Source organism: Ceratina calcarata, unplaced genomic scaffold (genome assembly GCF_001652005.2).
Source record: "Ceratina calcarata isolate Rehan_Ccalc_2016 unplaced genomic scaffold, ASM165200v1 scaffold48.2, whole genome shotgun sequence".
Classification (NCBI taxonomy): Eukaryota; Metazoa; Arthropoda; class Insecta; order Hymenoptera; family Apidae; genus Ceratina; species Ceratina calcarata.
The window spans coordinates 792593-807017 of NW_017172225.1; the positions used below are offsets into that span (position 1 = coordinate 792593).

Below are 14425 nucleotides of genomic sequence, written 5' to 3' on the forward strand. Positions count from 1 at the left end.
AAAAAAAATATTGAAAAATATCTAAAAGCGTCAAAAATACCATTTTTAGGCTTATATTTCCTCAAATCAGTTGTTTCTTCCAACTTCGCACGTGCACACCAAATACCAGATTATTTTCTTTGTAATAAGAGTACATGCAAATTTGAAGTCACTATAATTTTTCAAAAAATCCATGAACTGATTTAAAATTTTGCATACATCCTTAAGCAGTCTTTCGAAGTTTTGCTAACATCGAAACAAACGCTTTCTCTTTATATAATAGGAAGATATCGAATGAACCTGGAATGGCGTTTGTCCGATTTTCTTTTTCCAAAGGGAATATCACGAGGATCCTCGAGTGTTTGCAATTTAGAGTAATCTCTCGAGTTCAATTAGTCACTTGACCCAACTTCATCGACGCTAGACGCGCATTTATATTATGTCTCGCAAGTTGCGCGCAAACTTCTTCCTCCTATCCCTTGTTTAATCGATTTTCGATATTCCGGAAAGATTTCCTAGTTTTTGAAAAAGTTGTAACTGTACTTGTCAGATATAAAAAGGATTCTGTGTAATTTTGTTCTAACTCCACTAGTTAAGAAATAATTGGCGATGAACGAACTAATTAATCGATTATTCCTGAAGTATGAAGTGAAGTATATGAACCTTTTTGTAAAAAATAACAGTATCTACAACTTTTACTCGAAGCATTTTTCGAAATACCGAGACAAAAAGTTTTCAATTTTTCCGAGATTTTGTCAAGGGTACTAAAGTTAGAAAAGAAATATATAGAACCTTTCTTGTGTGTGTTACAATTATAGAAATTATGATCGATCCGATTAAAAAAGATCTTCATGGTGGCGGGAAGATTTGGACCGTGCGGTGCGAACACGAGCGATAAGTTAGAGCCCGACTAGCCAGGAACAGTTGTTCTCTACTTCTCAGTTACCGAGCTAAAATGGCTGTCCTAAGTCGGCTCTTTCTCGGAACAAGCCAAAAATTGTCGGGTGCCGGTGGAATCTTCTCAAAACTACTGTCAAAGAACACTAGCCATGCGTTGCAAAACCAAGGTGGTAACAATAATTGTGTCCGTTTCATAGTCGGAACGAATTACCGGAGACTGATCGTGTTTTGTTACGCAACAGAACTTCTCGTAAAAGTGCGAGCAATTCATTTGTTTACAGCGCAGTTAGAGAGAGTGCCTCATTGAATTTAAATATCAGAAGCTCTCGAACGAAATATTATTGTATTTCGTTAAAGATTTATTCTTTGCGTTCGCAAGCTCTCATCAATTTCATTTGTTCAACAGTCGTCCTTCGTGTCGTTTGTTCACCTACCTGAATAAATCAGATCAGCAGTTACAATAAAATAATTAACTGTATAGATTGTAAGATAATCTCGTTTTTAGGGGGTGTCAGGTGTATGGCAGGACATCATGGAATGGACATAACTGCGAGTCGTTGGCAGTGGCATAAAACAAAAGACTTCTTACATTTCTATTTCTTCGTGGGTGCCATACCAGCCTTGCTAATAATAACTTACTGTAACGTGTTCATAGGCCCAGCGACATTGGAGAAAATCCCAGAAGGGTATATTCCGAAGCAATGGGAATATTATAGAGTAAGATATCGTTTACGTAAGGTAATGTCAGAGGAAAGCAGTAGTTACAGTTATCGATGATCGATTTCCTTGTAGCATCCGATTACTAGATTTATTTCGAAGTACATCAGCCTAAATATTCAAATGGAATATGAGAAACATCTTCACAGAATAAAAATGAGTCAGGAGAAGGCTCAGTTGACGGCTTTACGCGATAGAACGCGAGAATTGATCGCGAATCACGGTGATTACAAGTATTTCTCTTACAAGAGAGGTACCATGAGACACATAATAGACATTAGAAACCGTTTAGATGAAAATGAAGTTAATATGATGTAGATCATCTTAAATGACCATGTACAAAGTATCGTTGGCCAGATGCGGAGGCATATGGCTGTTAAGTTTCGCATAGATCTTTCAATAAATGATTGATATCAAACTAAATGTGTGTTTCATTAAAACCGTGCGTATGTGTATGAAAGATCTACCAAATATTTAATATCAGAATTCTTGGTACATTTCTGTATCACTCCCAACGTTATCGATTTGATCGAACGTGACAGCAACTCCGCTGATCATCAAAAATTCGTACTACCGTAAACGTTCAATTCTACTGAGTCGATAATGCAATAGAACTATGTATTCACCGCGCGATTATTCATATAATGATTATGAATAATCGTGCGGTGAATGTTATCAAGATCAAAGTTAGATCCGCCCATACCTCCCATTAAATACGATCTAAGATAATTAACATCCTATTGTGAACAAATCATTTACTGCCTCGTTCCGCAATTTTAATAACGATATCAATGACAAGATAATTTGAATCTTATTCGATAATGAGCCTTCGTTGATCACCTAAACTGCTGAAGCGACGAATTTCCTTTTCTGTCGATCAATTTCTTCGGCAAGTTAATGACACAGAGCCGAGTTTCACCCATACAGACGCGTGACGTGTCGTCGGTCAGTGGTCATTGTCAAGGTTGGCAATCAGCGACTTGCATAATGCCTCCGATGCAACCGATATCACGTAGGCGAAGAAGCGCTAGGATTTTACACAAACGCGATTTTCGTGTCGTCACAACGAGTCACTTCCTCACGCGAATCGCTCGCCAATTATGCATCCACGTCTTTCCATTTTTTTCCCCTGGTCAATTACCCGCTTCTCTCACGCGGCTCATCGTTGTGCAATAATCGCTGCTCGATCCAAACGATTCCTTAAAACCAATTCTCTCTCTCTCAAATCTTCTTAATTGTATTTCCAAAGCTCGACGTGTCCCCCTGTTCCACTACGTAGCAGTCGCTTTGGTAATCTCATTTGACATTAGACATCTGCAGTCATTAAGAAGTTTTAATAAAAACCTAATCAGGACATTGTCATGCAAATTAATTTGTCAGCACTTCGAGCCACTTTCGTAATTGTGACAGGCGGTGCAAATTTGATTTGGCATCAGCTTGCATACCTCGTCGGATGTTTTCCGTTCTACATAATACTCAACAATTATCCGTACGGCGGGAAAAAAACTCGCAGCAGCAAAAAGGTATTAAAAACTTGTGGTAATTCGACTCGTTTAATCGGTTTTTTGCGTTAAGACGGATCGATCGTGGGGATAATAAAATGGAAAAAAGGTCGATTATTCGCTTTAATCTATGATTTTTTCTAGTTGGAAGAACAACACAATTATGCATCCGTGATGCAACCTGAAATTAGCACACCGCGAATCCCGCGGGACGTTTTATGGTTTCGTTAAACGCCTCGACGATTTCACGACAGATTCCTTTATAGATTTAGAAAGTGTTTACTTGCCGATTTACACGAACATGCAGTGAAATTTTCACTAATCGCGCTTATAACTCGTGAGAGAATGTTTCTTAAATCGTAGTAGACACGATCAAATGCGTACCGCGAATTACTTTGCGTATTTCGTATTGAATCTTAATTGTATTCAATTAAATTGCTATTTGATCGAGAAAGACTGGTCGTGAAATTAACGAGAGTATCGGATATCACGTAATAATTCTGCGACAATAATTTTTTCTACTTCGGAGTTAATGCGAAACATTAGTACTTAAGAAGTCGTTACATTGTTGGTAAAATGTTGGTTCATTAATATTTATGGAGCATTCCGTGTAAGCGATTTAAGAACGGTAGTAAAATGTCGAGCCGCATAATTTATCAGCGATTGATGTCGCCTGTCGTTATATATTATAACGCAATGCGTTTCCCCATGAAGAAAGATGAATCAGAAAATTGATCACTTATCGATTCTGCTCGGCAGTGTAATGTACGCCAGTATTTAATTCGGCATCTCATCTTGCTAGCATATAATCGTCGTGTGTTTAAAAAAATACGTAAATTGCCGGCCATTTAGGGAAATAAAATTCTGACGAAGGATTACGTGATTACGTGCGGTATATCGTCTGCCATAGTTAGAGTTACCTCTATCGTTGCATCGCGATTGCATAATTCTGCCGAACGAAACTTAATCCTCGCAATACTCCGGAAATTCCTTCTCCGCAGCTCCCTGCCTTTTCATAATTTAATATTAATCAGAGTTACTCGCGCGATTACGTTTGATCATGGGAGAATGAATTCCTTTAATTAAAATTTGTTTCTCTAGAATCTTCGTTTCTACGAATCGAGGAAACGAATTGAAAAATCTCAATCACGATTCGATCGGGATGTCATTAGGCAGCGAGGCATCGTTGCGGAGAGCCGAAAGAAGTGGGTCACGGTAGACTTTAAAGTTGCAGTAGTTATTAGAGTCATTTGATACCGCGAATTGTCGGGAAAAATAAAGTCGCGAATTAACGCGACGTCTCCGCGATTTATCCCTTCCAAGCCCCTTGGAAGTCGGATGAGTTCGCAGACTGATTATCCGATATGCGCAGAAATCAGAAGTCGTTACACCACGCTCGTAACGCTCTGTACAGATAATGTTATTCCTCTTTTTAATTTCTGTGCGCTTATTTGCCAAGCAGAATTTTACGACTTCCTTACAGTTTCGCATGTTTGTACAATATTTGTTTCCTTATCAAATCGGAGATGCATATTTTATTGAGCAATAGATTTCATAAGCTTTAATTACTTATCTGCTGTTAGAATCATTTCATGATATTCATTACATGATATCATCCTGCGTCTGTTCCCTCCGGTGTTGAGAAAATGATGTACAGTGAACTAAATTAATGAGTTGTATTAGAGAAAAACGGTAAGGAAAAATACCGATCTCGTACGTGAAGAGATTCGCTTGGATGCGACGAGTGATTATGCAACGGGATAATACAAAAATTATCAGTGTAATCGCGCGAATCACGTAATTAGGCTAATGTAATTGTGACGCCGTTGATTTTCTTCCATCTGATCTATAACGATTCCATCACGCTCATAACTGGATTCGCTTCGTAGGGTACATAAGTATACGTATAATAATAATAATTATCTTTCGCTTTGACGAATGCACGTAAGTTCTCTTTATCGTTGGCTGAGTCACTGAATTAATTGATACTTTTTTTTTATTTACATACGCGAGAGGCCGTCGCTATCTCGTTAAACTAATTACCCTCGTATGTCATACGTGACAGCATTTGCGTTGCTTGATCCAACGATTGCAAACTAGTTGCGATATTAATTGGTATACCATTTTCTAGACTCGATTTTTATTCAGACAATAAGCTTATCTTCTATTCATAGTACGATACAACTGTGCTTCCTATCCGATTGAATTAATTCGTCGAGGTGCAACTTCGTGTCAACGAAAAAAATAGATTCGTGACTGATAAGAGGATCGTTGGAGACTGAAAATAGTTAGAATCTTGTGTAAGGTCGACTGGTCGGAAACGGAAGGGCCACGGGGACGGGTCCTTGGACTCGTTTCCTGGTTAAACACTCGCTATGAGTTTTCGTTCATTCACACCGTGCCCGATCAATGGCAAGGCTACGGCGTATCCGGCAAAGGAACAGATTAAAGAACGGCCACTGAGAAACAATATCCGAGCCTCGATCACACCCGTTGCGTAAATCCACGATCGTTTCGCGTGACTTTATTAATATTATTTATTCATTCACGGATCGTCGACGAATGCGATTAATCTGCATAACACTGTACAATCAAATACGGTAGAATGTAGATTATCATCGAAATAAACCTGTTCGAACGAAACAGGCGAAGTAATTTTTCAGATAGTCGGCCTGGAAAGATAAAATTTATGCGGCGTGCCATAAACAACTATAAATTTAAACAGTCCCAAAATGTGCGAATGCCATATTTTTAAAATTGTACGAGGCATGTGCTACATAAAATATTCTTAACTACCGTTGAACGGCGATAAGAATGTTTCGGAATTTGCGCGTTGTCATTGTTGTAAATTGTCATTGGAAAAAGTGAATGCGAATGATGCGTCGATGATGATGAAAGAGCGGATTGTTTGCGAAAAGAAAGACGCGCCTCCGGAGTAAAAAGCTAGCGATCGGGGATTCAACAATGGGTTGAAAATGTAAGCGATTCGCGATGAAAAACTGCGACACCGCGTTCCTGACATAAATAGTATCGCGATACCACCCTGTCGTGCGAAAGAGACGATGGAACATCGGCCGTGACAGCCGGAAAATATCGATTAGGCTTGTCAGCGTGACGAACTTGGTAAAAAGTTGATCTGACGCAACGGAAAAAACTGTAACAATACATAGCATAAGGATCTTTCATTTGAAAAATTATTGGCACAATCGTTTATAAGGGAACGAATTGCGATAGTTTTTGTACAATAATAATAATAATAATTATAATAATAATAATAATAATACTTTTCGTTTCGCAATGAAGTTAATTTAAAAAGTTACTGAGGACTTGACGGAGTTCTCTACATTTAATGGGCGCTAATAGAATCGTAGTCGACGTTTTAGTAATCAGTTATGAATGGGTGTTATTGTTCCCCTTATCACCGAGACACATGCATCAGCACGCTTGTTAACAAATATCATTATAACGATACACAATCGGCTTAAATGAAAGTATGAGAAGAAAATAATGCGTAATTAATTAGCTGAACCGGTGTAAATCAGCTTGAAACAATGATAGAGATAGCGCGGATGACAATTAATCATTTTGATAAGATTGGCGAAACTATAATAATGACTGGCAGCTGACCTGAAACGAAATCTGGGCTACTTGACATTTGTTTATACGTTTTATGTAACCTTACTAAAATCTCGTTCTTCGATAACAGACGTTCTTCCTTTTAAGGTAATACCAGGTTTAAAAAAAACACTGGATTTTCATTTATATAACGAAAGATTCTCGAAATATCTGAGCCGCAGGATACGAATCAGACACGTGACACCTAAACGTGACGAAAAATTACTTGTCATTTGGTCGCAGAAATTAAACATCCAAACCGGAACTAAACAATCGACGATTCTTTTCGAAATTTTTAATCTACGATCTACACGAAGCCCGAATGAGATTTGCATTCGTTAAAGTCCTGATTGATCGCTTTCGTTCAAGGTAACATCGATCGCGCGTTGGTGTCATTCACAAACTCGAAACTGAATCGCGTGCGATTCGATCGAAGAGAGTTCGATTTATCTTCCGATTTTAAAAGGAAATCAAGATTGGAGTATGCCACTGCACGTTGCGACGTGCCGGAGGCATTCGATCGTTCAATTTTGCAAACACTCCTTGGAAAAATCGTATTGGGAGGTACGAATGCGTGTGTGATTCAAAGAAATACGGAACGCGGAGAAACAACGAACGCTCAACAAAAAGGGACCTCGGGTGCACATCTCCCAATCAGAAACGAAACTATTATTCCATTGTTTTACATCTTACAAATTTTCATTAATTCGTTTAATAGAGCGGCCTTTAAGGTTGTATGAGTCGTAAGATCTCTGCTAAAAGTTTAAAACAGGTAATAAAAAGCTGTGTCCAATATTTGAAGCAATAAACTCTTAGAAAAAATGGTAATTACAGAGGAGTGAGGATTATAAAATTGTTCCATCTGTTTTCCTCGGTCATAAGGAATTTTTAACGCATAATTTCTAATATTCTAATACATAGTTTTGGCATTTTTTATTGGGCTGTACGAGACTTGCAATTATCTACATTGTATACATGTCCTATACTTCTTACTTTTGCATACTTTTTATTGTGTATTTTAAATAATATCCTCGAAATTGACATTATTTCAACTTTAAAATATTCTTAAATAATGTATTAAGTATTATACAAAATTACAAAATTCTGTCATTCGATAGAAGAATTAAAAATGTAATAACTTCTTTAATAGACTTATAAAATTTCTAAAATTTTTTTACAGTGTTTTATTAATGTAATGTATAGTAACTGTTAAAATTTCAATAATTTGCCGTTTTTTTTATGTAAGGGTTCATACAACTTTAATTAAGCCTTGGAGAATTAATTTTCTAGTGTCTCGCATACGAAATAATTCAATTCTAGTGTACCATTTGTACTATAACCATTAGTCTCTGTGAAGCTGCTGTTCATGTCACAAGTGTGCAGCCATATTCTTCCTAATAGCTCTTTGCTCCTTTCACGTCTCTTAATTTTGATTAAAGCGAACAGTGCGTAAAGCGGATAGTAGAATGGTAACGGATCGCGGAAATCATCGTACGTGAACGACGAGCGACGAACCGCGAATCGTTAATATTTATAATCAAAACCCACGTTCGTCAACAATTGTCATTGCATTCGTCAGAGATTACGTGATAAAGAATGAAAAATATGAACACCGGTTACCACTAAAGAAACCTTACCTGGAAAATGTTTTCCACACTACACAATATAATATTACATAATTGAATCTTTTTAAAGCTTCTGTTTCATCTTCTTTTGTATTTGTGAATTACTATGCTGTTATTTATCGCAAGTGAGCAGCATAAATACAGTTCTAAGTAATGAGTTAGATTAACGTTACATATTATCGGGAATATGAATAACAATTAAGTAATTAAAAATGGTTTCTTAAGGAAAACATGTATAATTGTTGCCTTCACTTTATTATGTACACATACACTTGTCCGTTTTTTGTCCTTAACGCACGATATTACAATATAATGGCACCTTTCACTGCGCCAGTAGCCGTCGGCTGACGGTGATCGTGAAACGAGACTCGATTGTTCAGACTCAATTCCAATTTCCGGATGAAAAGCTTCGCTGTGCGAACTGTCTCTGTGAATTTGGTCGGTGACGAGCTCTGTTTGAAGAGTGCAAAGCAGTACAAGGACCAGGGACGTCTCGGTTTTCTTATTTCATTATAGGTGCTCCGAACGTCAAGGTGCACCTTGAGCTATTAAGGTAACGAGCTGAACCGTCGACTGAAACATGTTTCCCAGAAGAATTTAGAATCCGGATGCTCACGTCTTTTCTAATACGCTTTGTCTTTTCACAAATAATGTTCATCTTCTAAGAAAGATGCGCGATTGCTGCAAAACTGGGCTTATTGTTCGAACTTGTAATTGTAAATCCCGATTCCCGATTACTCAGAAAAACCAACATTTTGCAAGAAATTAATAATAAGATCTTTATGAATTATCACCTTATCGTTACGTGAAACCTTGTATAAAACGTTATTGGGTTTAACGAGGGGCAGGCATGAGGGGTTTGGTGAAAGGTCGAGGTACGAGCTAGAAAAGTGTCTCCATCAAAATTAGTATCTTTTCAAATGAAAAGTGAATTTAACGAACGGATGGAGGGACACGAAGGGTTCCGAGAGGAAGGACTGGCCGGTGAAAAAAATAGCGGCAGACCTCGAGATGGACGGCCCTGGAAGGGCGATTCGCTTAGCGCCGTTTTGCGAGAGGCGAGTTACCGCGACTATAAATGCGAACGCGGCGGCGAAAATCGTCTCAGTCCTGAGTGCGAAAAAACCCACGACGGAGCCGTTCCCTCGGTGTACGTGTACTTACTGCCCGAGGAACGAACTCGGAAACACGTGTGATTCAATACCCGCGACTTTTAACGCGGAAACTAAAAGGAATCGCATTGATCTCTGTCGAGTGTAGATAAACCGTGTGCATACCAGTTGGTGATCGTGACCGCGGATTCATAGATCGTTCTAGTCGTGGAACATCCTTGCTCGGAAAAGTGATCTATCGATCTCTTTAGGATATGAAAAGAACGCGTTCATTTCACTTCCTTGATGCGAGCCATACGGATTAACATGGGACGAGTCAATTTAGGAAGGTAGAGGGAAAAATCGCAAGTATATTTCAAGGTTCGTATTGTTTCGGAAGTTCGAAGATTAGAATCTTTTATAGAATCATTGTACGAGATTGATCACACTGATTTGATTCGTAGATAAAATGTTTCAAACGAGGTATGAACACTGTTTGTGTAGTTCACTGCTTTTCTCGTGCAAACATTAAGATCTTTTATAGAAACGTCGTTCAAGATCAATAAGACTGATCGAAAACAAAACGATTGCGAAGCTCTCTAATAATAATTATTGACGACCGTTTCAATCTACTGCGAATCGAATCTAGCCGTTCAATCGGTTGCGCAATCTCAACCCTGTTACGCGGGTTCAGCTGCCGTGTACGTTACCTGTCGCTCGACGGAGCTGTTATAACTAGACGGATTTTATGGATTTATAAGGAATTGAATGTGCAAAATGTATAAACAATGCGTGTAATATATAACAGTGAAAATATAAAAAACAGAGTGCAATATTTAAATGATAAAAGAAACTGATGTTTAAAACACGCTTTTTAAACTGGCACCAGAAATATTTTATTTTTGATAAAAATCCGCAGTCCAGTTACAGCATATTTATTTCACTCAGTTTTATACATTCTCCATTTCATTATTCGAATTCGTGATCATTGGCAGAAACGAAAATCTCGTTTACTTAAACAGTGGTTTCGTTGTCTCGATCGCGTGGCAATTTTTATCAAATCAACAGAATAAAACAGAAGCCTTCTTGTTCTAAACTCATCAGTATAAAAAATGATGATACGACTTGAAAGTTCTGTAAGCAATAATTTTTTTTATCCAAAGTATTTTTGTGGGCTGTGGCATGGCGAGTTATAGGCTTCCCTGATTGAACGGTGATCTCTGTAATTGCAGCGTAGCACGATACCGGTCATAAGTTTTATGCAAGCGTCCTGCCTGGATCACAATGCCTACGTTTCCAGTCTTACGTGAATTGTTGCAAAAAAAGAGCGACAGTTAAGTAAACATCGAATAATCGGAAGAACTCGAAACTATGTATAATAAATCTTAATATTAAATCGAATCGTTAGTCACTGAAAGAGACAATGAAGCTTTACCATCCGTAATATCGTGCGAGCGATTTTTATAAATTTGCGGGTTCTCTCGTCGCGGTGTATCAACTCTTGGATCGCGAAACGAGAGAACGTCGAAATTTAATGGGCGGGCAAATTCGTTAATGGACAAATTGCTTGTATTCACGTGCGAACCTGTCATGAGATCGTCACTATAGAAAATCATGCATCTTGTGACTCATGAGCCGCGCAGCATCTCTTGGGTTGTACCATTGTGCGGTTCCTACCTTGTTACAGTTCACGTAAGGGCGAGTAATCGTTCTAAACGGCTGTTATTTATCCAATCTCTCCTTACGATAAACCAATTCCTTACTGAGTCATTCAGAGTATCGTTATAAAGTTATTCTTTGAGAGAAATTTAAAGATTTTTGGATCGCACGCTTGAAACTTTTTAAGAATCGCTCTTCTCTTCGTTACAGATAGACGTTGAATAACAGCAAGCACAATGATCACGCGAGTGAAGCTTTGGTGGAAGCTGCTCAATTCCGACCAGTACAAAGGTGTAAGTTAACGTTCAATCTATTTTACGAAATCATGTTCCAATTATGTTCTCATATCACTTTAAAAACGCTTTTTATGTTTTTTACTTTTGCAATCGCTTCTACGTGACTATCACTAATAGTTCTCAAATCTGTTCTTATCATAGACATCAATCAGATAAGTAAAATCACTATCAATCTCCCATCAGATTTGAAAATTCTACACTTCAGAGTGAACAGTAGTGTTGATCGTTCACCTTGATTGTGAATTTAAAAGACTAAAAGTTAGGATGAGTGTGGAAACAAGACGAAGATTGTCCTCGTCGTCCGTGGGGAAGGAAAATACCGATAGCACCCGTTGGACAAGCGTAATAAACGATACACTTATAATTATTGCGATTCGATCCGTCGAGAACATCTCTTTAGGTCTCTCTAAACGAGGCCAGCGAAGGGAGAGCGACGAATCGATCGTCCTTCCGTTCAGGGGGATCTCCCGATATTTCAAGACGTTCTCGATTTTTATAGACCGCCTCAAGCTAATCTTGTATCAAGAAACTAGCTCCTCGTATCTTTGTAACCAGTCTCTCATTCATTCCTCTTAAACGTTGTTTCAATTCATCTTTGCTTCGTTCCTGTGCACGTGAAATCGTACTCACTGTTCAGTCTGACGTCTTGTTTCATCCTCAAAAAACTAACTTCTCGGCCATTCCTCTTAAATATTATTTTAATTCATTTTTGGTTGGTCCCTGGACATGCGAGATCATTGTGCTCAGCGTTGATTTCGAACTTCATCAGATTCTACTTATAGATTTTCGCCGGATTGGCAGCACACTCTGGACAAATATCGGTCGGCCTCGGTCAAGGGTTCAGCGCGATTCTAGTCCCAAAATTACTTGAAACGAATTTTGCGGATCAGTCTGAAACATCGTGGATCGCATCGCTAGGCGTCATCTCGAATCCAGTAGGATCAGTGATAGCTGGGCTATGCGCGGAATTCTTTGGAAGGAGATCGGCGATCGCATTGGCGTGTTTGCCTCATGCCGCGGGCTGGCTGCTAATAGCGTTAGCGAAGAGCGTGCCCATGTTGTACACGGGAAGATTCGTCAGTGGAATCGGTATGGGCATGGCGAACGGCTTGTACCTATACGTCAGCGAGGTATTCAATTGATCACTCCTCCGAGATTTCATCTTCGCTATCACAGAATTTGTGATATGAATTTTTCGCTCAGACTGCCGCGCCGAATCAAAGAGCCTGGCTGGGAAGCTGTGGACCAGTTTTAGTTTCGCTCGGTGTCTTGATGATTTACACGCTTGGCGCGGTGACCACGTGGGACCGGGCGGCTGCGATTAGCATTGGTCCTGCTATCCTCTCCTTAGCACTGACACGGTAATTATCGTAATAGAAATTACCAAATGTGTAGAGCTATACAGAGTCACAGGGAGAAATGAATCCCTTCTCTTTAGCATGATTCCAGAAAGTCCGGGTTGGTTGATCGCAAGGGGACGGAAGGAAGAGGCGAAGGAGTCTTTGTTGTGGTTGCGAGGTCCTGGCGCGAACACCGACAACGAGTACGCCGAGCTTTGTGCGACGAACGTGAAGAGGGAAGACGGGAAACAGAGTTTAGTGAAAGCTTTGCACAAGCCGAGCATTTGGAAGCCTTTCCTGATTCTCCTCACGTTCTTTGCGTTTCAACAACTCTCGGGCATCTACATAATATTGTTCTACGCTGTGAACATTCTCAAAGATATCCGTATAGACTTGAACGAATACTCGGCGAGCGTCGGGATCGGTGTCATCAGGTTGTTTGCTTCGGTAGCTGGCGCGGGTCTCGCGAACAGCTTCGGAAGGAAAGTGTTAGCTTCCGTCAGTGGTTTGGGAATGGCGATATCCGCTGTCGGCGTTGCCCTTGCTCACAGGTGAATATCGTTTCACTCATTGATCAGGACTTGATAACGAGCGGGATTTAATACGTTTTCCCGTGATCTCAGGTTCGAATTGCCATCGGTAGTATGTCTGGCATGCGTGGGAGGACACGTAGGTTCTTCTATGCTGGGGTATCTCACTCTTCCTTGGGTGATGACGTCCGAATTGTATCCTCTGAGGTTCAGGGGTCATTTAGGCGGCATCACCACGAGTTTGGCGCAAATGTTGACGTTCGCCACGATCAAGATGTACCCGGAGTTGGACCTGCTAGTTGGAATCGAGAGCACGATGTGGATATTCGCTGGTTCTGCCATAATGGGTGCCGTATTCGCCCTGACCATCCTTCCGGAGACCAGGGGTCGAAGTCTCGATCAGATAGAGAGTGCGTTCTCCGGAAAGCCGGAAACGAGCACTACTGATCAGACTTTGCCAACCGTGGTTATTCAGGCGAAAAGTATTACACTTCAAAAATTCGCCTCTATCTCGGAGGAAAAGCACAATATGACGTACGCGTACGATAACTTCTGTTTAGATTTAACTAACGACGACGTGAAAGAGATTGAAAAGGATCCCTTAAAAAATATGGCCAGGGAACCCGCGTCTCATGCAATTTCACTAGAACACGTTTATTTCTAATGTTATACGTGACTTCCTTCGCCGACGATTAAAGCGCCGGTCTACCAGGTCCTCGTGTTGTGATATTTTATAGAATACCGAGGGCGTCATATGTATGTTGGTTTGCATGTTGTATTGTTGTACTTGTGTCTCAGATGAAGTATTCATCAGTATTATAGACATTCCAGTGTGCCTCTAGAAAATGTGTTCCGACGAACGAGATACGAAGTTAATTAGTATGCCAACAAGAAGTGATAGGTTTTTTTAGGGTAGCAGTCATGTAACTTATTCGTTATGTAATGTATGGTGCAAGAGAGGATAGAATGTAGATCGACGTTACCACTCAGACAAAGAACATAAATGTTTCGTATGAAAATTAATCTAGGAACAGTGTATATGTGAATATTTATATTCGTAGACGTACGTGTGCATTAGAATATTTTCTCCATAAGGAAATTGTAAATATACAAATAGTTGTAATGTACAGTATTTGATACGACTATAAAAAATTTTTATATCTGCATTACA

At 39.5% G+C, this 14425-nt stretch overlaps 2 protein-coding genes across 4 annotated transcripts in view; both read left to right on the plus strand.

The window, feature by feature from the left end:
• Window positions 1-14423, plus strand: part of LOC108627635 (facilitated trehalose transporter Tret1-2 homolog) — a 19867-nt gene extending 5444 nt beyond the window's left edge. The window contains exons 1-6 of one of the 3 annotated variants that reach the window (XM_026815765.1): window positions 8661-8891; window positions 11299-11381; window positions 12167-12514; window positions 12588-12745; window positions 12823-13275; window positions 13348-14423. In XM_026815765.1, the coding sequence (XP_026671566.1) occupies window positions 11325-11381; window positions 12167-12514; window positions 12588-12745; window positions 12823-13275; window positions 13348-13918 (1587 nt within the window). In that variant the 5' untranslated portion in view covers window positions 8661-8891; window positions 11299-11324 and the 3' untranslated portion in view covers window positions 13919-14423. Of the gene's footprint in view, window positions 1-8660; window positions 8892-8965; window positions 9811-11298; window positions 11382-12166; window positions 12515-12587; window positions 12746-12822; window positions 13276-13347 lie in introns of those variants that run through there. The other 2 variants (XM_018028962.2, XM_026815766.1) reach the window with 2 other exon arrangements.
• On the plus strand, window positions 898-2019 carry ND-SGDH (NADH dehydrogenase (ubiquinone) SGDH subunit). Its single transcript, XM_018028996.2, has 3 exons — window positions 898-1046; window positions 1385-1596; window positions 1672-2019. Exons 1-3 carry the CDS (start codon window positions 935-937, stop codon window positions 1912-1914), a joined length of 567 nt encoding a protein of 188 aa, XP_017884485.1. The 5' UTR covers window positions 898-934; the 3' UTR covers window positions 1915-2019.
• Window positions 14424-14425: the final 2 nt, after the last annotated feature.

What these genes read in the sequence shown, in the direction of transcription:
- ND-SGDH (XM_018028996.2), top strand. Translation starts at nt 935, where the DNA reads ATGGCTGTCCTAAGTCGGCTCTTTCTCGGAACAAGCCAAAAATTGTCG. An exon ending in CCATGCGTTGCAAAACCAAG is followed by an intron (nt 1,047 to 1,384) that starts GTGGTAACAATA and finishes TCTCGTTTTTAG; the next exon opens with GGGGTGTCAGGTGTATGGCA. An exon ending in AGCAATGGGAATATTATAGA is followed by an intron (nt 1,597 to 1,671) that starts GTAAGATATCGT and finishes ATTTCCTTGTAG; the next exon opens with CATCCGATTACTAGATTTAT.